This window comes from Temnothorax americanus, unplaced genomic scaffold (assembly GCF_048541705.1).
Source record: "Temnothorax americanus isolate GAGA-0224 unplaced genomic scaffold, ASM4854170v1 Scaffold18, whole genome shotgun sequence".
NCBI lineage: Eukaryota > Metazoa > Arthropoda > Insecta > Hymenoptera > Formicidae > Temnothorax > Temnothorax americanus.
In genome coordinates, this window is record NW_027509318.1 from 527,249 (window position 1) to 550,001 (window position 22,753).

A 22,753-nucleotide genomic window follows, 5' to 3' on the forward strand; every position below is an offset into this window, starting at 1 on the left:
AGGTGCGGGTGTATTAAAAAGCGGGGGTGGCTGCGGTCGCGTACCAATCACCTAACAGGGACGAGGGGGTGGCGGAGCCGTGGGACGAGAGACGGGCTACGGGGATCGGATAGAACGGCAACCGGACGATCGGGGGCAGTCACGGCGCAGAGAGGGATCATATAGAAACGGTTTGTTGAGAGAGAGAGAGAGAGAGAGAGAGAGAGAGAGAGAGAGAGAGAGAGAGAGAGAGAGAGAGAGGGAGGGAGAGAGAGAGAGAAAGGAGAAGAGAGGAAGAGAAAGTGGGAGAGCGCGTTCGAGCTCATGCAGCTTGCCGTGAAATTTTAATCGTGTCGTCATTGGGGTAGTTTGTTGCGATAACCCGACCAGTATAGACATATACGGATTTCGGGGAAAAAAGAGAACGAAGGGTAGAAAACTGTGCCGTCGCCGAACATAACCGTCCTTTTTTTTATACGTTTTTTCGTGCTCTTCTGGGGACGGTACATCGATCACGTACTAAGCACGACACGCGTTACCCGTTGCATTCATTAACGGTACGAAAGTAAAAGTTGACTAAAATTTATTTGTATGGCGGAAATTCGAATATTTCTCGACAATTTATGCAAATTGCACAAACTGATCCAGTTTCCGTTTACGGATTTCGTACAAATATTTATAATTAGATAAATGTAGACAGTTATCCCGTAACCAAAATAATTGTGATATAAAGATGTCACGAGTGATCGCAGGACGGAGATAGATTGACTCGTTGAAAAATGTGAAACAAAGAGAAATTCGTGGAGGCGACGTGTTGGCATTATTGCTCATTTGATCCGGCGCGCATCGGAAAATAATGTAGAAAATTGTTTTGCGGTCTTTTTATCTCGATTTCAGGGACGCTGGTCAGCGCGCGGGGCCGACGGGTGCTTTGTCTGTTTTCCATCAATCACGCGGACCTTTTCACCATGCGGATATCGAGCCTGCCCGTTTTTGCGTGCGGTGCATCCCGCTCGATTGCAATCGTGGCGAATTATTGAATCTGCTGCATCTCGTCCGACCGGATTAGGTTGCACGCGTGGATCGTTCGATACACGATTGCAATTTGTTCACTTTATCGCGAAGCGCTTTAAGAATATTTCAAGTGTAATGCATTTTTAAGAAGTAATGGAAGTAAGATTGTTTAAGCGCGTATATATGTATATGTATGTATGTATGTATATATGTATATATGTATGTACATGTATTTGTATATATGTATTCAAACAAGTGTATATTAATGTCAATTATTATTTGATGTATAGTGATTTAACTAATTATCGCGCAAAGCGTATCAAAAGAATATGAGATGTTTTATTTTAAAAATAATTATTGTTTTTATGAAAAGATAACGCTTTGACAAATAATTATCCTATGATATATAATTAAACAATATTGCACTTACCAATTTGAACTGCATGACACGTCTTCAGCGCAATTCTACTCTGATCACATAAGAGAGTAAATCGATATCATGGGAACGGATGATATTACTTTATTTGATGATGTACTTAAACAATGAATGATTTTGATTGAAGCCAATACTCACGAATACATACAGCGTCGTCAAAACGACTCGTAGATCATGTAAATGATAATTGTATAATGACATTTTTCTGGATATCGATATCTCTGTACCTCAAAAATGACGTTGTTTTATAAAAAGAAGACAATGGCTTAATATATGAAGGTTGTGACTCGGCCAGGATTTGAAATTTTTAATATAGTGATATTTACAACGTAGGCTGCTCGTAATTTCGCTTGTACCAGAAAACCCCCTAAATGTCATCTGCCACACGAGTATTTTCTTTTCTGAAATCGACAACATTTCATAGAAGTAAAATAAATACGATCACTGAAAAACATATATTCTAATTTAAGAAATTTGTTCTTCAGGATTAAGACACACATGTATGCGCGCCGCGCGCGCTTCAATAGCATATTCGTGTAGTCGATAAGACATTCAGAAAGTTGAAGTATTCTTAATTGGAATGACAAGAGGGTAGTGTGCTTAACGTTTACTGGAAACATTAACTTATATAATAATCGGACGTCATTGTATATATGTACATACTATATGCGAACGTAAACCCTGGTTAGTCCTCGAGTCCATGACAGTTCTTAGACGATACCGCAACGGGCACACGAATAGATAAATAACTTTGACAAAAAAGTTCGTCCGAAAGTTCTGATAATTAATTTCCAAGCAGACGATTACCGCATTACGCGCGAGATGTTCGAGCACCCAACGGGTATGTTCCGTTTATCTCTCGACAACTTGACGATGATGATATATCGCTTAGCATTGCTAAACTACTCTACAACATCGTGCAAGTTCCACTTTTGGGATTAGTCTCAGATTATCGACGGGATTAATCAATATTCGTTGATTTCTCAACGAAACAAAGTTTTTTCTGAAAAAGAAACACGTGATAAAATTTGCCTAGAACATACTAAATTCATTCCGACTTGTTCGACAATCAAATTTCTCGTCTTGATTATCGAATTCGTTAAAATCATCGCGTTTGAAGAATTCTCGCAGAACAATATACTGACTTTAATTCTTAATAAGGTCTCCACACCTGTCTAGGCTTAGGACTTCTTTCTCTTCGTGATCTAATGGGTTCTCTTTCGACATCTATCCCATCCTCCTTTCTTCGCGTCGTCAGATCCTGACCGACATTTTCCTTATCTTGACCCTTTTTCGTGCTAAGATCGACCGTACCTTCTAAACGAATTTTTACAGTGAGGTCACCGCGACGGACGATCTGATCCTGATCGATTTGGAGGTCCGAGTCGTTTAAATTTTCTATGCTCTGCCGTAGGTGGATCGATGCTTCTTGGAAGGTGGCGTCTGTGGACGCGGCATCTTCCAGGTCGCTTCTGATCGGCGAAATTCTCGGGGAATCTTGTTCGGGTATAGATTCGTCGCTTCTAACGCGGTCTCTATTCAAATCTTGATCGTTCTTATCGTCCACTTCGATACTATCGTCAGGACTATCCAGTCCGGATCGACGTAAAGCGCCTTGATCGTCTCCTCTCCGTTCTTCGTCTTTCGTGCTGCTCTCGGGACTGTCGCTGCTGCTTCTGAGTTTCCTGAGTTCCTCCAATCGGGCCTGATCCGGCCTCTGCAATCGCTGTTGAGCCATTCTCAAGGCCAGAGCGTGCCATTCCGGCTCCAGGATGTACTGTTGCGTGTGATACAGGGGATTGTAGAGCCAAGAGGACTGTGGTAACAATGGCGCGAATATCGATCCGAAGATGGATCCCGTAGCACCCAGCAGATGAAGACCTGTGTTATAAACAAGATATTAGTTTCTTTGGGCCATGAAGAATATATGAAGAATCGGATCTTTAAGCAGATATCTTGTGTTTGTGTGTGTGTGTCTGTGTGTCTTTTACCTTGAAAGTGCGAATGATGTCCAGACGGACTGGATGTCGTAGTAGTAGTGGTCGACTCGGCGGGAGGCGTCGGTGCCGTCACAGAAGCTGTCGTCAGCAAGCCCGGTCCGGGGTTCCCGGGTGACGTTGTCGGCGTTACTTCCCTCACCGACACACTGATAGGACCCAAGTCATTCCTCGAAGATTCTTATAGACATATGAAATTACACGTCTATTAATCGCCTGAGAAAATGCCGTCTTACTCAAATAAAGTTGTTCTCTCGTTCGAATTAAACTTTCTCTGAAATTCTTATTCTTCATAACGAGAATTTCGTATCTTTACCGGCGTTAGGTCCAGGCAGCCTCGGGGATCTCTGTTCGATGGCATGATGGAAGGGGTTGAAGGCCGATGCACCAACCGGCTGTGGATGTGTGTGTGGGTGATGACCGGGAGGCGGTGGAAGACAGTGCGGTGGTAGAGATCCTCGAGGTAACCCACCCCATCCCTGGCCCGCGCCTTGCTCCAGACCCAGGTGTTGCAATCCTGTGCAATCAAAGAAATGCAGATTACACGTTTCCAAGGATTCTATTTGTTCAGCGTCTCCGCTGTCATCACGCCACGCCGCGGTGACCTCCATATCGTTTAGAAATATTTGCGATGAAAGACACATATAATATATGTGTAATTTATTTACGTCTACACATTAAAATAATCTAAAGATGTTTAGATATATTAATAATCATTTATATGAAAAATTAAATTATATATATATGTATATATTTATACACAATTGAATACGATTTTTCGGAACTGAGTAACGCAATGTAGACGACAGCATCTGAAAGTGACTGATACGATCGTTTTGTGACAAGACGTAACATATTTCTAGGCATCACGGTGGCGTTGTATAATTTTTGGCAGGTAAACGGTGATCGACTGACAGTTGGAGTCGTAGAAACGCATCCCTTTGACGTAGAGGCGGTTTTGACGTGGATGGACAGTTAAATTTATCCAACAGAGAATGCAGAGACGATCGATCACCTTTTTTTCGATAATAGCCAATATCGCGCGGCCGCACAAGCATGTGTTTGAATGCAATTAAATTTATGACATCAAAAAGTTCGTTCAAGGGTGATCGGTTGGACAAACCAACTGACATAAGTCGCATCACTGCTCTCACTGCGTATTTATTTATAAAACAATAACTTGATTTTCATCATGTTTTTACAAGCAAAATATATTTGTTTCACAAAGATTACCTGGATTATCGAAAGATTATGAAAAGAAAATTCCATTTTTTTTTATTTACATAATGAGTAAGTAACGCGTAACGTGATTGATTTTCGGCACGTCGCGGTGCAAGAAGAACGGTGCAAGAAGTAAGCACCGTGATCATCAACGTGGTATCGGTTTTTCGAAAGACCTTGATCAATAACAGATTATGCCGTCATCTGTGCGGGGCAGTTTAAAAATTCCGTGAAGGCTGCCGCGAAGCCACCGTGCACGACGGGGGTAGGAGTTCCGGCGGGGTGGCAAACAGGGGAAATTTGCTTCGACGGAGCGGGGAGAATTGTCCGGTCACTGGCACGAGGGCGTGACCATAAAGACGCGCAGATCGCCCCATTGGTTGCTCGTACGCTCCCACCAGTCGCGCTGCGACGGGTGGTGGGATGTGAAAAAGCTCGGTAGGGGTCGAAGGGGTGATTTTTAAGCTCTTTTTAAGCCGCGCGCGCTCGCCAGGGAGGACACCGCTATCTCGCGTTCTACCACACCGGCATGGCATACTGAACGGACTAGCCGTGTGAGAACTCGTAGCCCTCCTGCTTTATGAGAGGGATTAAGAAAACGATAAGAGACGCGCGAAAGCACCGCTGCCACCGAGCTTACGGAGGCCAACGGACGGCTTCTGTTGGCAGGTGCATGAATAAGAACCGCTTCGGTAAGCTCTCCAGACACCCGGATTCTTATTAGATGACGGAAGCATTGTGCGAACATTGTTCGATAACTGACAATCAGTTTCTTGTTTGTTAATCAGATTGTCACCTTAAAAATAAAATCTTTCACCAGTATCATCGATAAAGTTTGAATAAAGGTTGGATTATTGAATATATCGCAATGGTGAAACATTTGTGTGACAAAATTACACAAGGAGATATGATTTAATAATTGTAACAATTATGATGGGCTTTCTATAATTACTAAGATATAATATAAATTTTTTTCGAAAAAATGTTTGATATATAAAGGATATTTAGATAGAACCTTCTCTCTTTCTCTCTTTTTACCGAAAACAGCTTTGTCAATTTTGCATGAAGTAAAAACATTCGACATTCGACACGACATGCATCCTTTTTAGAACGGGTGTAACATATTTTCAATTTAATAAACCTCGAAAATGCCGCGCACCCTCTTTCGACGGAACTCGCGTGCCGGGTTGGGTTCGGCTGGCGGGCGATAATTCCGAAAACAAATGAAGACTAATGAGGGGTGGGACCCGGCGAGATCTGGGAAAGAGTGAGAGGAGCGAGGGAGACAGAACGCGGGAGACGCGAGGCTGAAAGGGTTCAAGGAGCCGCTGCTACCCTTTAAGGGGTGAGAAATGTTAAGCTTAAACGTTACGGCCCTAGGGTTAGTTGCCTTTGCGTGTGCCTTCCATCGGGGGCTTTAAGGGATGATGTATTATCGAGCAGCGTGCTCAAAATGTGCTACGTACTTTGGTCGCGCCGTTCCCGAGATGCGGTAATGTGACGTCACGTGTAATATGAGCTTTTAAGCGTAGCTTTATATACGTTTCGCCGCCGAGCCACCCGCGGGGTGAATTAAATTTGGTCACGTCGATTACAGAACTCGTTGGCGCGACACGATTTCAAATTTCGACTACACTTTTCACTCGCTCACTAAATCACTATTATAATATCGTTTTTTCGAGCCTAAAAATAAATCGCGTAGATTATATCTTATAAACGGATCGTATCTTATAAACTGTCTTGAATGTTCGACGTCTTAACTTTTACGCGTGGGTTTGCAGCGATGAAATTTAAGAAATGTTTTAAAGACATTGATTTGAAAATTGTCACGCAGCTTGTGAACGAGAAGGGGGAAGTCATTCAAGTTCTTCGCCTTAAACCTCCTTGATCTCACCACTCTGAGATACATAATAAATTAATTCGCGTATTTTCCTGTCTGTCTTATCTATTCAAATCTATGCAAAACAGGCGTTAAAAACGCCCTTCTTGCTGCCAAGGCGTTAACCCTTGCGGAGCTCGATCTCCTCCCCTTTCCACAACCTCTTCGTTTCCTCTCTGTTACTCTCTCCGACTCGTTCGTCGTTCCTCTTTCCACCCCGTGTTCTATCCTCTAGCTACTGCTGGTTGGATGTCTTTGCACACCCACCCTTTGCGCCCGTTCTCATTATCGCGTCGCAGCAACCCCTAAAATGCCACCCTGGAAAGGTCCCTGGCACCGATCTAAGCTCTACGAGGAGATATTTCGAGAAAGGACGAGAAAATTGCTATCTCTCTCTCTCCCTTCTACTCTATCTTTATATCCTGCTGTCGCGAGATTTTCTCTTTGAAGTTGAGAAAGAGTGCAAAAATGACGAATCTTTTAAGAAATTGGCAATTCTCAGTGGTGCATAAATTTTCATTCTTATCATTTATTATGTTCCATGATTATATAAATAATTTTAATTTTAATGTTGATTTATCATCATTAATTGTGTAATAATTGATTCAATGGATGCGCCAAAAAATTATATAATTTTATTAAGTTTGCTGTTTTACAATTGAGCATGTAAAATAAAAAGAATAATTTTATCAACACACATAGCACTTTTTTCATTTAATAATTAAAACTTTGCTAAATGTATACGCAAGTTTTTTATAATCATTATTAATAAAGCGTTTTAAAAAAGTAAGTATTAAGTTTAATAGCTGCGCGTATCAGCCTGTGTGGATGTGATCCCATGACATCACATAAATGTAGAATAGTGTTGAAGAGAAATCGGATTGAGATAGATCAATTTCGAGGATATATCGCGAGACGCTATCGGGTTTCTATCTCTTAGGCTCGGTGGATTTTCGACGATAGGAAAGAAGATGAGAGATGAGACTGAGGCTAGAGAGAGTGTCATTAGTTACCGTCGCTTCCAGAGAAAGGTCCCGGTAGCCGGACCTGATTAAAAGACGGAACACCCCGAGACGCTCTTGCAAGACGCACTGAGGGGGTGAAATGTGACGCGAATTTAAAGGATCCGCAGTGATTCGACACGGGGGTGGACAGGAACAACCCTTAAAAAGGTTTCCTTTAAGGACCGCACGCCCGAAGGGTTGCCGCCGCGTACGGTTTTCCGTATATACGTGAAAGAGCCCTTTAAACGCGTCGCATCGTAAATCAGGTACAATGGTACCCAAGTTTGGAAAAGGAATATAATCTGACGATCGTAGCAGACCGCGATAGAACTTGTCGCGATTAGGCCAATCTAGCAGTCAATAAGATTTACGTTATTTTCACGTAATTTAGAGTTATAGCAGTAGTATTATAAGAATAGCGATATACCTATATATGCATAAAATATAAGTCTCAGTAATACAGAGTATATAGAATAAAATTTCTACATTTATCATAATTGTTGGTCGCAAATTATATGTTCGATAAGAAGAGAGATCCGCTTTAAAGAAAGTCGCGAATTTACTGCAAAACGATCCAGAAACGAAGCGACAGTTTTAAACTGAGCGTTCCTAACAATCTCCCCCAAATGAGGTAAAGGCCACCTTATTGAAACAGGGGTCGCGATTTTTCCGGTTCTCTCCTCAACTCCTCTACCACCCTGCTTCTCCCTCGTAGGCGGTTAATTGACACGGGAGAGCGGAAAGAGGGAGGGCAGATTGGGGCTGCACGAGCTGTTCTTGTTAACTCGAATCTTGGCACCTCGCGATTTTTCATCCCCTTAGCCAGACTGACAAAGACGACGGGCTCGGCCTCCCGGGACGCGCGCGATCGGGGTGTTTTCGTTCGTGGACAATCTCAGCGACGATCTACCGTGTGGTATCTGTCGCCGGATACATTAATTTTCCCTAAGCTTGCTAGTGATCGCTCTTGAATGTATTTTGAAGCTCTTAAATATTATTGTAGCAGAAAAGCCGGAAATAATTCACCTTGCACAGCTTTTTGGAACATTACAAGATTTTTGCGATTTAGAATTCTATTTTTAATACTTCACGCATCTATTATGATTAATGCAAGTAATTTTTAGTAAAAATAAGAAAAATATTATATGGACTATCGAAGAAAATATTTTTGTAATAAAAATTGTAAATGTTGCTTTTCTAAGCAAGACAAAGATACTTGTGCAATATAAAATTAATTACATCGTAAAAGTGAGTAACATGTCATTTCGATATATTGAGATTGATGAAAAAGACGAAATTGAAAGCGATATCGGAGATCGAAAGGAAGAAAAGACGCATAGCCCGTCCGTCGGACCTCGGCGTTCTCACGAAGCCCTTGGGGAGATCATAAAATTCGTCCCTGCTGTCGAGGTAGGCCCAAACGAAATTTAATAACATCCCCCTAGTTACACCTCAATGGGCACCTTAACAACCCTGCACGGCCAGCCACTCGTCTCACACCCTCGATAGTGCTCTTCCCTTTCTCCTTATCAACCCTCCCCTGTCGCAGATATCTAATAAACCACCTCTTGAACACCCTTACCTAGTCAGCGATACCCAGCGACTGGGCGGCTTTGAAAGTTTGAAAGGTACTCGACTGACCGACCCTCTGCTGGACTGGATGGAGGCGCAACCTGTGAGCCGACCGGCGAACCCCGAGCGAAAGGGTTGAAAAAACTCGCGAGCACATCACTCGAAATAAACCGATCGATATTCGTTGAGTGCCGTTTGCACCCTAGCCGAAACAATGTAGGTGACCCAATTGTGCGAATACAATTAATCCGATGACGTGCTAAAACCGTACGTCATCAATAATTTGCATTATATCTCTAACGAATTGATATACTTTAATATTGACAAAGAACTCTGGCATTCCAACGAAGTTGAGCTTGTGAAAATTTTCATAACGTAATTTTTTTTTCTTATTTCATCCTACATTAGTAGTTCCTGGGATTTATTTTAAAAATGTTGAATGATTTTTCTGATTATTTAGTCCGAGTGCCAATGATTTGTTGAGAAATTATGTTAGAACAATCCGTGGATCGAATCGCGATGACGCAAGAGACGCAAAGAGAAGAAAAGTTAAAGCTCCGGCGTACTACCGGGCGCGGTAGTGGCTGATTCTTGATTGAGCAGACCGGGGTTGCGGGGTTGGACGGGAGTATAGCGGCGAGAAATCGACGGCAGGACTGCCATCCCGTAGTACGCCTCGGGGATAGGAGGGAGCGAAGCTCCGTTAAGCCGCTTATCATGCCGAAACAATACACTGTCGGTGCACCAGTATCAGTACCCGACCCTCACTGCTCCGGGCTAGTCCCATCAAAATTTGGAGCTTCGAACGAGTTTCAATGGAATTCGTGCCACCCGACTGTCCTGTCGAACCGGCCGGATACCTGAAAACTTTTTCGAAAACGTTGGCGACGGTGAAATCGTTTAAACCATCATTTATATTACAGCGAACGCATTATCGGCCCTCCGAGAAAAAGACTGATTGTGAGTACACACTAAAAACAATCCGCAGCAATATTTCGTTATTTATTTATTTAATGAAATCTTTTATAAAAGAAAATACTGCAAATATCAAAATTGTGATGTTAAAAGTAAAAAAGAAAAAAAATGCTTCAACTTGATCGTTTAAGTTGGTGAGGTATTTTACCGCGTCGTAAGCCACTCGATGGCAAAGTTAAGGGAGCTAAAGTTTATTCGTGACTTCTCCGTAAGCGCGGGGACCGAGCGGCTTCCTCGAAACGAAAAGGCATCAGAGTTCGCGCCCGGGGCTTAATCAGAGTCTTCTTCACTTAGAGGCCGGTGGCAAAACTCAATTTTGAGTCGGTGCCTGCCGACGCTCAATTTTGACACCCTTCGCAGCCACGAAGCTAGCGCGCGAGAAGAGGGCGTCGACCCTGGCCCGCCGAAGTTGCCGCAGTTGCTCTCCTCTCGGGAAGAGCACGGCACGGGGTTGTAAACTTAGTTATCTATCGACGGGGAGGGCGTGCCGAGAGGCTGAAGGTGAGCCTCATTGGAACCAGGTATCCGCGCAAATTCGCCGCGACGAAGATGATGGAGGCCGCGCGTGTCTTTGATTAGAGAGTACCGACTTACCCGACAGTTTGAATCCCAACGGGTCCTGTGGGTGTCCGAAGGGGAATGGACGAGGTCCGAAGTGAAAGGGATGAAAGGCCTGGTGTCCTACAACGTGGGATGAATTCATGAATTGTCGTCGTGCGATTCGATGATAAATCGCGACAATGCGCGATCGTGCATCTTTCCCGTCGAATAATATTCGTCGGTTTGTCTCGTCAATTAAAATTCTTAATTAACTTTTTCCACACACATATAGACAGCTCGATTTTAGGACAAAGTTATTATCCTCGGTAGATAACGTTGTACTCACTTGTCTTCGATCGCGGTTCTCTTGGACCGTCTACGGTTACCTTGATCGCCTTCGACAAGGTGGCCACTTGCGGTGGCGATGTCTGCAGCATGATCGTCAAGGTGAAGCTTTTCCCTGAAACAAAAATCAACACAGAGATGTTGGGAGAAAGAACGAGATGAGAAAGAATTATCCCCTGGCGGTAAAACGAGAGACGAGTTTTTCCCAATGGGACGATGTAGCGTATCGCGCTTTGGCTCCGTTGCCAGATCAAAAACCATAAAGACACGGTTGATTCCGCGCTCCTTGGTTTTCGTAGACTCTATTATTCATATCCAATTCGCCGACCACGAAAAGAAATATTTTCAGGACGCACAATCTCATGAATTGCATTCGCTTTCGCGATTTATGTTCTGCATTGTTTAACGTTTAACCAAATACTCTATATCTACATTTGCATGTCGAAGTGAAACGAATGTATTTTACAAGCGTTCACGTAATGATGACCGCCACTTTATGTATATATATATTTATCGAATTATATTATATATAATACACCAACGGTTTGGCTGGCAGCTATCGCGATTGATTGGATTGAAATTTCTTGGCAGATTTAATCCGTTGCTATCGCGAAGGATATGTGCTCGACGGCATGCACGAGCAAAACGGCAATGCGCGCGTGGTGCGCTCGCTGGAAACAAAACACAAATGTGCCGGAAGTAAGGGGTGAACGAGTGACGCCAGTGCGTCGATGTTTGTTCCCGTATAGGCTGGAATATGTTAATGTTGCCGGCGCTAAACGCGACCCCCTAAAATACGCAGTTTCCCGTCACGCGCGATTTCGTTGTTTTATCTTTCAACAACATTCGGTAGTTCGATAGATGAGATATTCTCCCCTTCGAAATTTTGAGACGATAATTTGCCCGATCTTGAAATATTGCTTTTAACAACATATATTTACAATACTGTATAATAATTGTACTGTCTTTATATTGTTATTTTTATTAATAATATTTCAATAGTTTTTAAGTATAAGCATATTTGTATCTTATTTATTTATTTTTTTCAACGATATATATACTTTCTTATGATTACAAAGTTACGATACATTGAAGTACAGATTCTGATTTTTATAATTTAAATATCTCGTATGCGTGTGTTAATATGTTTTTCGCACGTTAGCGTTTTTCGTTCTCCAAGTCCGTCGATGACCTGGAACAATATTGGCAAACGCGCAGATGAAGCGCGACTCGTAACTGGCCGGGCCGTTTACTAAATTTCTCGATGTTTTCGGCACAAATATTTCAATCGATGACGCGCGCGTCGCATGGAATTCGTCACGCGTTCGACGCATCGAACTCGGTCCCGGTAATCGCGCGTACGCGAAATAAAACACGGGGGCGGCCAGCCATCTCGTCGCGTCGCATCGCGTCGCATTGCAATACCAAACGAAGAAAATAGCAGCGACGAAATATATGCAGGGCAAAGCGGGGCATTTACGCGTTTTTCCGCGCTCCGCGACAATAAAGTTATACAGCTTACAATGGCGTCGCCAAGTGCGGCCGGTATGTACACGCGCGTGGTCGGGTAGTTTTATTTTATGGTGGCGCGGCTGGCCCCCGGTAAACGACCGCGTTTTTACGGTGAACCACGACATTTAACCGGCTTACCACCCGTCGCTGGGCGAAATACCGGACTTAAACTTCGCCAAGGGAGCCGTGCCATTTCCAGCGCGTTCTCTTTTGCGTCGCGCGGTGATTGGCCGCTATTTTCGCGCTATATAATGTTGTTTCACGATGTCTATCCAAACATCCAAAGTCCTATCAGAACTGATTTTCTCGTATTCTCTCTCATATCAAGATATTAGGTGATCTCGATCTTATATTTCTTTCGTTTCTCCGAAAAAATAAATTTTCCAAGTAATAAGCGATTTGTCATACGTATTTAAATACACATCTTCAATGTGAAAACGATGTATCGAAACTCACGTGTCTCACGATGGGTGTGAAAGATTTCGTTGGAGAGATTTCGTGGCTGAGAGTTAACGAGACCGAAGTTTATTGCCAACGTGGTGTCAGGCGCGAGAGGGCGACGGCAATGTGATGGCAGGGGTGATGGCAGGCATTTTGAGGGTGTTTATGAGGCATTATGTGTAACTCGCTGGAAGAACGATCTACCCTTCGGGGTCTACAACACTCTCCCCTCTTCCCCTCTTCCCCGACTTATCTACGTCTAGCGAGATTCTAATTCATCGGTTGTACACGAATGATTCATGGTGCGGTCAATTGCACGTGAAAATGGCTTTCTCAGTCTTAGAAATTTTTCAATAATCCGATTGCAACAAAATTGATTCTGATTTACCACGCGATTTATGAGATTGGAAAACATTGTGCAAAACTTTTTTGGCCGCTTTCTTGCTTTAAGCGCTTCTTTATGTACCGAGGATTTTACTCATTCTAGCATCCTTTGTACTCGCAAACAAGTTTGAAAAAATTACTAATCCACACGCATCGTACGTCACTTTTATCCAACAAAATATTGCCTGGTCGCAGACGCGATTGAGAGGATCCATAAAGATTATGATGTCCGAGTGGGATGTAGAATTTTTCGTCGTACTGGACTTTTTCGAAAGATTACTGAAGGGCTCGCTATTTTTGCGCGGCAATATCCTGTATTAGCATTTCTTAAATCTAGAGTTTAAAATTTATTATCTAGAGTTGAAAGGATAAATGCGGGTATGCAATTCTTGTATAAGGCGATTGATTGTAACTGGGATGCGTCCAGTTTTAAGTTTTTGCAAGAACGCAAAATGTTCTCAGGTATCCTTCGGATGAGTTCAAACGAATCGGCTGAGAAATTAATTCGGGCAAAGTTGGCCCGCGTCCACTTACACGACAGGAATTGTGCTAGAAGACACGAGAATGCTGGCGTTTACCCTAAGTTTACTCAGGGATCATGCAGTGTTAAAAACTCTCCATGTTTGCCGGTGAAGCGAGTGCGAGTGCGAGGGTTGCTCGGATCGTTATTTCGGAGTGTTTGTCGTGTTTTAAGATTCTGACGTTTTGACTACCCGAATCATGGTAAACGAGGCTGAGCGTGTGCCGCCGTGACATGTTTGAAAGGAAATTTTTTTTTATCTTTATTTCACACGCGCATTCGTTCAAAGTAAAAATTGGTTATTATAAATTTGATTATAAATACTAATAATTTGTATTTTTATCAATTTTTTGACGTTACGGCGTTATTGTTGAAAATAGATCGTTGATTACAAGAAGAAAGCGTCATCGCAAATATGTTTGGTGATTGTTCCGCGATGATTTCGCCGGAATCGGGAATCTTGCAGCAGAATAAATTTCTGTCAGGATCAATTCCCACTGGCAATAATCGCAACGTCGAGCATAACGACTTTTAGATGCGACGGCGCGACCGGGCGAGCGGTCATTGAAGCGTTTGCAAAAGCCTGCCTTGCTGTTGGCGCGACGGAATGTGAGGAGCGAAAAATATCGAGAAAATAAAGTAGGGAAACGTGGAATTAATATATGTGAAAGAAACGGATATGTACGTACGTATGCGACTCATACTACAGACCAGAGCGGAAAATAATGTTTAATCGGTAGAAAATCTCGGCGCAGTCATCCGCCATAGGACCGTGCGTTCCTCGACTCCCCTCGCGCTCTTGCAGTCCCTTCCGCGATCCCTTACTTGACCGAGGGATGGATTTTTTAATTTTTAATTGGCAAAAAACGTCGCCGCGAGATGGTCGCTGGCGAGATTTGCCAACCGCTCTCACAGATTTAAAACTGGCGTATTCGGATTCTTGAAAACGCTAAAATATCTTCTGACGTTGGTAGTTATACAGTCTTTCTTTAGGGAATTGTTTGTCGTTGTCACCGGAAATTAATTTTCGTATTTCAAAATTAGATTTATTTTGAAACGTTGACGTCTGTTAAAGCTTCAAGTGAATCTATTAGAAAAGTGAATGAAACATAACTGTTTTACATCAATTATTATTTTTTGAAAAAAAAAGACGCTTTTATTCGTTATTCAGCAGATTTTTTTAGGTGAAAGTTACTAATGAAGTGTCTGTGGCCTTGTTATAATTCGGGAGATTAGTAAATTGAGGGGAACTTTTTAGTGGATTGGACACGCTTCAAAGCAAAGTGTATTGCCGATGCAGGGGCAAATGATTGCAACAGCTGTTTGGTCGACCGAACAGAGATCCGCTATTTTAAAAGGTCGATGAAAACGAACGTCGACCCTTTTCAACGACGACGGACCTTTACGACTTATTAAATCATTTTTGTCTCGTACGAAACTCTTCACGGCAGCTTCCACGAATAGCTTCTCGCAGTTCCGTTATCATGAAAGAATTTTGTGCTGTTTTACATAAAATAATAATTATTTGTTTATATTTTTAATCAACTGAGAACATATTATTTTTTTTGACAAGAAATATCGCTGCACGTAGTAAAATCTTGGCAATTTAGAAGCACTCTGTAGTGTGATAATAATGATCAAAGGTTCGATATTCGAACCACGCGTTTTTCTTTCGACTCATAAAGGAGATATCGAAGATTCGGATCTGCATTCGTGACAGCGGCAGACTCGAACTCGTATGTTGCAACGCTTGCCATGCGGTGGCGAATCTAAAACGAGTCCTCCTTCCACGAGAAGGGAGAAAAAGAGAGAACGGAGAACGGAGAACGGAGAACGGAGAGCGGAGGCGGCTCTACGGGCGAGACGGGGATCCATTGCGCCAGGACATCGGTCAGGATCTGGCTGTCGATAGTCGGAGCTTTCCCTCGGATTCTCGCGCTCTCTTCCTGCCTATACCTCGGCCGGACCGTCATAAAACACAGGTAACTCCGGTATTTATGCCCGTCGTTTTTACGCCCGTCGCCACCCTCTCCCGTCGCGCCGCACCGCGCCGCGCCGTGCCGTGCTCTCCGCTCATCCGCGCCCCAACACCAATGCATCGCAGAGAAACACGTATATATATAGCCGCGTCTCCGTACGGCCCGTGACTCCTAGCAGTCGGAGGTTGACGCTAATCCCTGTCGGGAGCGAAAGGGGTGGCCGAGTGATATACGCCCCTGCGCCGGTATGATAATATTCCGCCGTCACCCCCGTAACCCCTGACCGTAGTCGTTACACTCGCTAGCCGCACACATCGCACTAGAAGAGGTCTCTCTTTTGGGTCAGCGCGTAAGACCGAATGAAAGCGATTATAGTCGATTAAAAAGGGTCGGAGCGAATCGGTGAGTCAGGAAAAAAACTTGTCGGCTTGACACCGTCCAAGTTTTTCTCACATTTGACTTCATCCGTGTTTATCCGTAACAAAAATGACAATTTCTCGGGAAACAATCGACTAGCATCTGCGAGAGAAACTGGACAAATGGTATTTCGTCCAATAACACGACGATATACTAAATTCATCATCATCCGTTATTTTTATATAGAAAATTATTTTTATGCAGAATTATGTATTTAGAAATATTTCCAAGATTCCAAGAGCTCTTGGAAATTGAGAGTTAAAAAAATTTATACTTTATTAAACTATAAATTTGCTGTTCGGCGAATATGACTGGCAATTTTGCACCGACACAAGAACTACGCAAGCAGATAAGCTCTACTCTTCGTTTTCTTCGTACGCGGATTTCGGCCGCCACCCCATCAACGTCGTCACGCATTTCGACCACGATCAATTCTCTACGTCCGCATTCGCAATATTAAATTGGCCTGACAAAGCCCGCGGGCGAGCATGAGACAAATATTTGCAGCCGAAAAAGTCGGTAGTGCGCGGGCACGGGATGCGTGCAAAACAACGAAGGCAAAAAAGCGAGTGGTACGCGTGAGGAATCTGTATATAAAATGCATCCGGGGCTCCTCGTCTCGTTGTGGTATTATGCAGCGCGATATGCGCGACGTGACTCGTTAACAAACATCATAAATTTTTGATTTATTTAACAGGATCTGTTTGCTCTTTCTTTTACAGATAATAACGTTTCACCTCTTCTATAGTTGGTCTTTACACAGCGCGCTTAATTTTCTTTCCCCTTCTTTCAAATATTCTTTTCTTTCATTGCATTTGTAGCGCGCGCGCGCATAATTTCCAACTAGTATATTTGAAACATATTGCGATGGACAGGATTCAAATTTATCTCAACACGGAAATTTGCTGGCGTCAGATATGCGGAAAGAAAAATCCAGCGGCGATTGTGATACGCGCGTGGAACGATCTTGCATCACTTTCATATAGGGAATCTAGAGGCAAATCGTTGCATACCGGCGATAGTTAGGGGCTGCCCGTAATACAGTAATGAGGGCTTACTGCCATGGAAACCAAAGCCGCTTACAGCCAACCACTCTACCTCCATCTATCCCCCTCGCACTCCGTCCTTCTCGCTCGCGCTTCGCCATCCCATCCCACAATTTCCTATATATCCGCGATATCTTCATTCGCGAGTCCCGCTAAAAAATTCTGGAAACCGTTTCCCGGTCTCCATTGTTCTATAACGAGTATCTTGGATCTCTCCATTTTTTGAGTGGAAGAGGCCAATGTGGAATGGGACTAACGGTATCCTAACACGCCGCTGCGCCGCCGTTTGGATGACGCTTCAAATTGATATCGCTCGTAAGTAGGTTGATATGCAGACAAAAATACGACAACAAATAATAATAATTTATCATTCTGCGCCCCAAACGAATCGTCGGAATAAGTCAATGGGAGGGAGGAGAGTGCCGTCTACCGTTTAGGGTCTACCGTCGGACAAAAGTAGTGCGGAACCCACCGATATTGCAAACCCCGCAATTTCCTTTTCCAATTTGCCATAAACAAGTCGACCACCCCCTCGTTAACCGGGTACGCCCGTGACTGCTCTCTCGAAAGTTCGACGTCGTCGGAAAAAGATGAGAAAAGGGAGAGCGACGGGAGAAGGCGGACGAAAAGAACGGTGGTGCAACTCGGTCGAATTAAAGGAATTAAAGGACGCTTCGTTATTCGTATCTTCCGATTCTCTACCTCGACTCCTATACGTGGAAAAAGGAGAGACGAGGGAGAGAAAAAAAGGATGTTGGAAAGTTTGCTCCTTTCCCGCTGCGATCTAGGTTCTCTCGTGCCGCTTCTTCCCCCCCCCTCTCCCTACTTCAGCTCCTCTTCAAGGAGCGAACGTTTGCATTAACCGTCCGTAATGGCTGCGATTATTAGGGAGCATTATTCAGAGACCTCGGACCCCAATTTTTTCTCCCCTCGTCGCCCTACGTTCCGCTTTCTCGGACGAAAGAAACGTTGAATTATTGAAACGCGGAGCCGGGAATTAAAAAATCTCCACGTGCGCTCTCTTATCCTGGCATGGCATGGAGTGGGTGGCAGTCGTGAGGAGATACCGGGTCACGATATTTGTCGCGTGAATTAAAAATGAGGATGGAACGAGGGGCCAGGTGGTAGCCCGTGCTTGGCTTTCGACACGGGAAAAACGAGGCCATCAGTCGGGGCACCACCTTAATGTAGCGAGGTCTGAATGATTTAAGATAGGAAGAGAAGGTGAACCAGCAGAAAACTGATCAAGTTTTCGACGTCAATCAGTGAGAGTTATTTTTATAAAGCAAATATACAAAGATATCAAGAATGAGAAAAGAGAAAATATATTCTCTAGTGTTTTATCATATTAATATTTAAGGCGTAATTATATAGATTAAGGTAAGGATTACTTAAAGATAATTGTTATATAAGGAAATGTAGGTTGTGCGGTGTAGGACTTACCTCTACCACTTCGACCGACGAACCTAAGATCATTGAATTTGGCGACCTGGTTCTTCATTAGAGCAGTAGAATTTCGTAGTTCCGCGCAGCAATTCTCATCGTTTCCAGCCCGAACGGTCACGAGGGTACCATCTCCGACCTCGCCGAGGGCTACTACTTTGAAGGCTACCGGCAAAGTCTTGTTCGATCTCCAATGTGACGGCAATACCGTGCACACCACATGTGGGGAACCTTATATTAACATAAAAATAAAACGCTATAGTCTTTACCTACATTGACAAATTTGTTTTCATTAAGTCTATTAATCAATCATATAGTACCATCGGATTTACATCTCATATATTAGAAGATTATTTTCCGAAACTTGAGATTATTTAAAAAAAAAATAAAACGTTTCTATATAGTTTTTTGAAGAAGTTAAAATTACATTTCTACTACATTTTTTATTTTTACTTCGTGTTTGTATACTATAAATATAATAAATATAAAAATATAATAACGAATCTTTTATATATATTCTATAAATGTTGTTTTTAAATATAATTTTACCTGTGCGAACAAGTTCGCCAGGATGCTCGGCGAGAAGTCCATCCAATGTCCTCTCGGCAAGCAAATCGGCGGTGAGAGCATAATCGGGAAGATGATTTCCGCCGGCCGAACCTTGAGGAGGAACCTCGTTGGCCAAGTGCATTCTTCTCCTCGAGGACGAAGCCCGGGTCCTCCGTATTCTGGGCCCGCCGATTTGACTCACTGTTTGATGTGCCTGATGACTGCCGCGTACTGATCTAGGATCAGGATAGTCTAGGCCGGGAGGCCGTTCCTCGGGTCGAACATCTCGCGAAGGATTCGTCATGAGAACGATATCATTGATTCTCTTGATCGAGATGTTACCTTTCCCTGCAAGCTTTCCGAATGATTTCGGCTGCTCAATTGTTAACGTCTTGTCTTTCCCGAATTCTAGATGAAGTATCTGTACACGTGATCCCCGTGAGAAGATCGATCCTTGTAATCAATTTCGATATGATGCTTGGTCCTTTGATGATACGTCTGCGTTTGTGATATACTTTATTATGTAAGTAGTTACAATCCCTTATTCCACAAACTGTAGTTTTGTCATTAGAATTGATTGTTATATTCGACATGCGCGATCAGTCAATATATCGAGTCCACTCGATAACGGTTTAAAAATCTTACGAGCACAAATTGGTCTCACCAATGGCGAGGAACACATTACGAATGTACGCCGATATCTTCTTCCGGCGAGAATTGGATTTGTTTTCTTCGGAATAGAGAGGCACGCGCGACTTTTCGGCGGCTTTCTCGGGCTTTCCCTCGCGGGCCTTAGGTTTCTTTGATCCTTATTTCATTATCCTGCTGCGGGGCGGAGGCAAGGGCATCCGTTTGCAAATTCTTCTTCGTCTCGATTGCCAACTCGCGGAGAAAATTCGTTTTATTGGAATCGTCGGCAATCTCGACGACCCTTGTTTTCCACGTATTCTCGATTCTTTGATCGAGTCCTCAGCCTGCCGTCTTCTTATCGAAGACGAAGGAGCACTCGCGACTGTTTGAAACACTTAAATCTGATCATCGAATCGAAAGTCCAGTTTCGGAAACAGGCTTAGAGAGATGGCTTTCTTACCGCGCGCTTAAAACACTGTTGCGCACCGGTGATCCTTATCATTGATGGCATTATTTCATACACTTTCTTTTTTTCTGTATTTTCACTAAAATTGCATTAGGATATATATCAGAAAGCTTTTCAAATCAAACCATATGTTTCCGTACGTGGCGCTCACCGCGCCAAGTTTCACCGAACTTTGGCGAGGACCGCGCACGTCACGTGTATCTCTCTCGTCGATCGAAGTCTTGATCAATCACGAAAATATATTATCTGTACATATCAAATAACGATTAAAAATTCGTGAACACTGACGTTAGAATTTCAACTTGCAATCGAGGCGATGATCACAATCCACGCGGTATATCTTCATTCGCGCACATCAACACCGATCCGAAATTTTTCTGCTTCAAGGATCGCAGATGTCTATCCCAAATGTCCTTCGCCGTCAGAATCGGTCGCCGTCGCGGCGACGGTGATTCTTCACCTGGCCGTTGCTTCAACGGGTGGCAGGGCAGCTTCTACTCGGAGGAAGTAGGATAGGGTGTTTAACTCGCGCGGTCTCGTTTCGGTTCGGCGGTGGAAGATGGCGGCTTCTGCGGTGGAGCCGCGCGGTGTGGTTGCGGTGTATTTTTGAGGCTGCCGCCCCCAGCCACCACCGAGACCACCCTGGGTAACCCTCCTCGCCCCCTCTTTTCGTCGCCCCCGCAGCCCGCCGCGCGTCTCTTCCACGCCGCCGCCACCGCCGCCTGCCCCCACGGTACCCGGCTGGTGGGGGGTTGGTTTTTCCAAGCGGTGGGGAAAAATCTCGCTACCTCTCTCTCTGGAACTTGGGCTCTCTTTTTCTCTCTTTGTCCCGTCACTGCTGCGCGCACAACCTCCCGCAGGACTGCCGCCGCGTTCCTGACGATACTGCCGCCGATGACGACTCGCATCAGACTACTCAAACCTCGCGCTGTCTTCCGGACTTCGTCGTTGTTGCACCGGACGACGGGGGACCCGTGGGATGTTCAGGGGGAGATGATTTTCCGGAGATGAATCTCGGCACCGCGTATCACTGCGCCGCATGATTGCGGTGCGAGATTGACACTCTAGTCGATGATTTTAACTATACACAGTCGTGAGACATTTTACGTGAAGCACGGCTAGACAACGTCTTGGAGGATGTAGATCCAAACACGGTGCACGATAGCTCGCACTATACGCAACAAATTATTTCGCTTTGCCATTCAACAACAATAACATTCGAGAAAAATATTTTTTTCGCACGTACGTTATATGTGAAACATATCACGAATTATTTATTGTGATATTTTTACTTATTGTTAGTATTTATGAAGCGTTGTAATTACACTTTAAACATCATGATGTTTCACTTTTAGTGTCACTATTTAAACTTTTTAAATTATTCACAAATTAGATCCGATCACTTATTCATACATGATGATTGATAAGTTAATTAATAAAATTTTTACATAATATTAATATTGTATTAATATTTACGAAGAAAGAAATTTAACTCTTTTTTCTTTTTAATCTACTTTAGTAGAGTGATTTGATTATGCAGCTGTAGCAGATAGCAAATAAAGACAATTAATTAACTCTGTGCAGTATTTGAAGATCCATTTGTCAGAAGTAAACAATATTTTTGATGGTTCTCTCGCGCGATCGCTTGTCTGTCGGTCGGCTTTTTGCCCTTCTCGGTTGATTTCTTCCTGCTTCCGTCGTTCAACGATCACCCCGCGCGAGACTGCGAAACGACACTGGGAAGAAAGGGAAAACAAAGACTGCAGAAAGGCCCCTTGTGTAGTTGCGTTTAGCACCGAGGAATACGGGGGTTGTGCGACGCTTGGGGGTTCTCGGAGAGTGTGGACCAGGAACGGAGTCGAAGACGAACGCCGCCAGTCCGGGTGAGAGAAAGAGAGGGACATGTTGTAACACACAAGTAGTCATTCCCAGACCAGATTCACCAGACCAAATAAAGAAATATGGCATAAATTATGGTAAGACGTATCACAAAAATTTTGTACGCAACATGACATAATGTGACTCGTTATAGCAAAGATATAAACACAATACAAACATTGCATTTACGAAAATTTTAATAATGTGAATTTTTTTTACATTCTACGTTCTTTCTACGTTATTATTAATTTTTTGACAAAGATCATACGTTTAATTTCATCAATCATTGATCTTATATCACGAAAGCAATTTTGTCATATTATAAGAGGCGGCCGACGGAATTTGAAGGATGGATTGTAGATTACTGAATAAAACGGAACGCGACGCGCGAATTGTAACACGTCACTCTTTCGAGAGACAACACGAGACTATCGATCATAACGTATCTGTACCGAGCCGAGAACCCCTAAACGAGACGAGCCCCCTATATAATCCTGCGCCCCTACGAGGAACAATGCGACGCCTC

At 43.5% G+C, this 22,753-nt stretch overlaps 1 protein-coding gene across 1 annotated transcript; it reads right to left on the bottom strand.

Annotated features, from left to right (window-relative positions):
* Positions 1–1,357: 1,357 nt before the first annotated feature.
* On the bottom strand, positions 1,358–21,778 carry LOC143896255 (uncharacterized). The gene is made up of 8 exons (XM_077403972.1): positions 19,254–21,778; positions 18,705–18,935; positions 10,964–11,077; positions 10,672–10,758; positions 3,743–3,943; positions 3,421–3,606; positions 2,601–3,310; positions 1,358–2,432 (listed from the first exon to the last, which is right to left on the bottom strand). Exons 1-8 carry the CDS (start codon positions 19,555–19,557, stop codon positions 2,391–2,393), a joined length of 1,875 nt encoding a protein of 624 aa, XP_077260098.1. The 5' UTR covers positions 19,558–21,778; the 3' UTR covers positions 1,358–2,390.
* Between the last annotated feature and the right edge of the window lie 975 nt (positions 21,779–22,753).

Bases quoted from the DNA above. Each gene is read 5' to 3' on its own strand.
- LOC143896255 (XM_077403972.1), bottom strand. From the start codon at position 19,557: ATGACGAATCCTTCGCGAGATGTTCGACCCGAGGAACGGCCTCCCGGC. The intron at 18,936-19,253 runs GTAAAATTATAT...TGTTAATATAAG, and splicing joins TGGCGAACTTGTTCGCACAG to GTTCCCCACATGTGGTGTGC. The intron at 3,311-3,420 runs GTAAAAGACACA...TTTATAACACAG, and splicing joins ACATCATTCGCACTTTCAAG to GTCTTCATCTGCTGGGTGCT.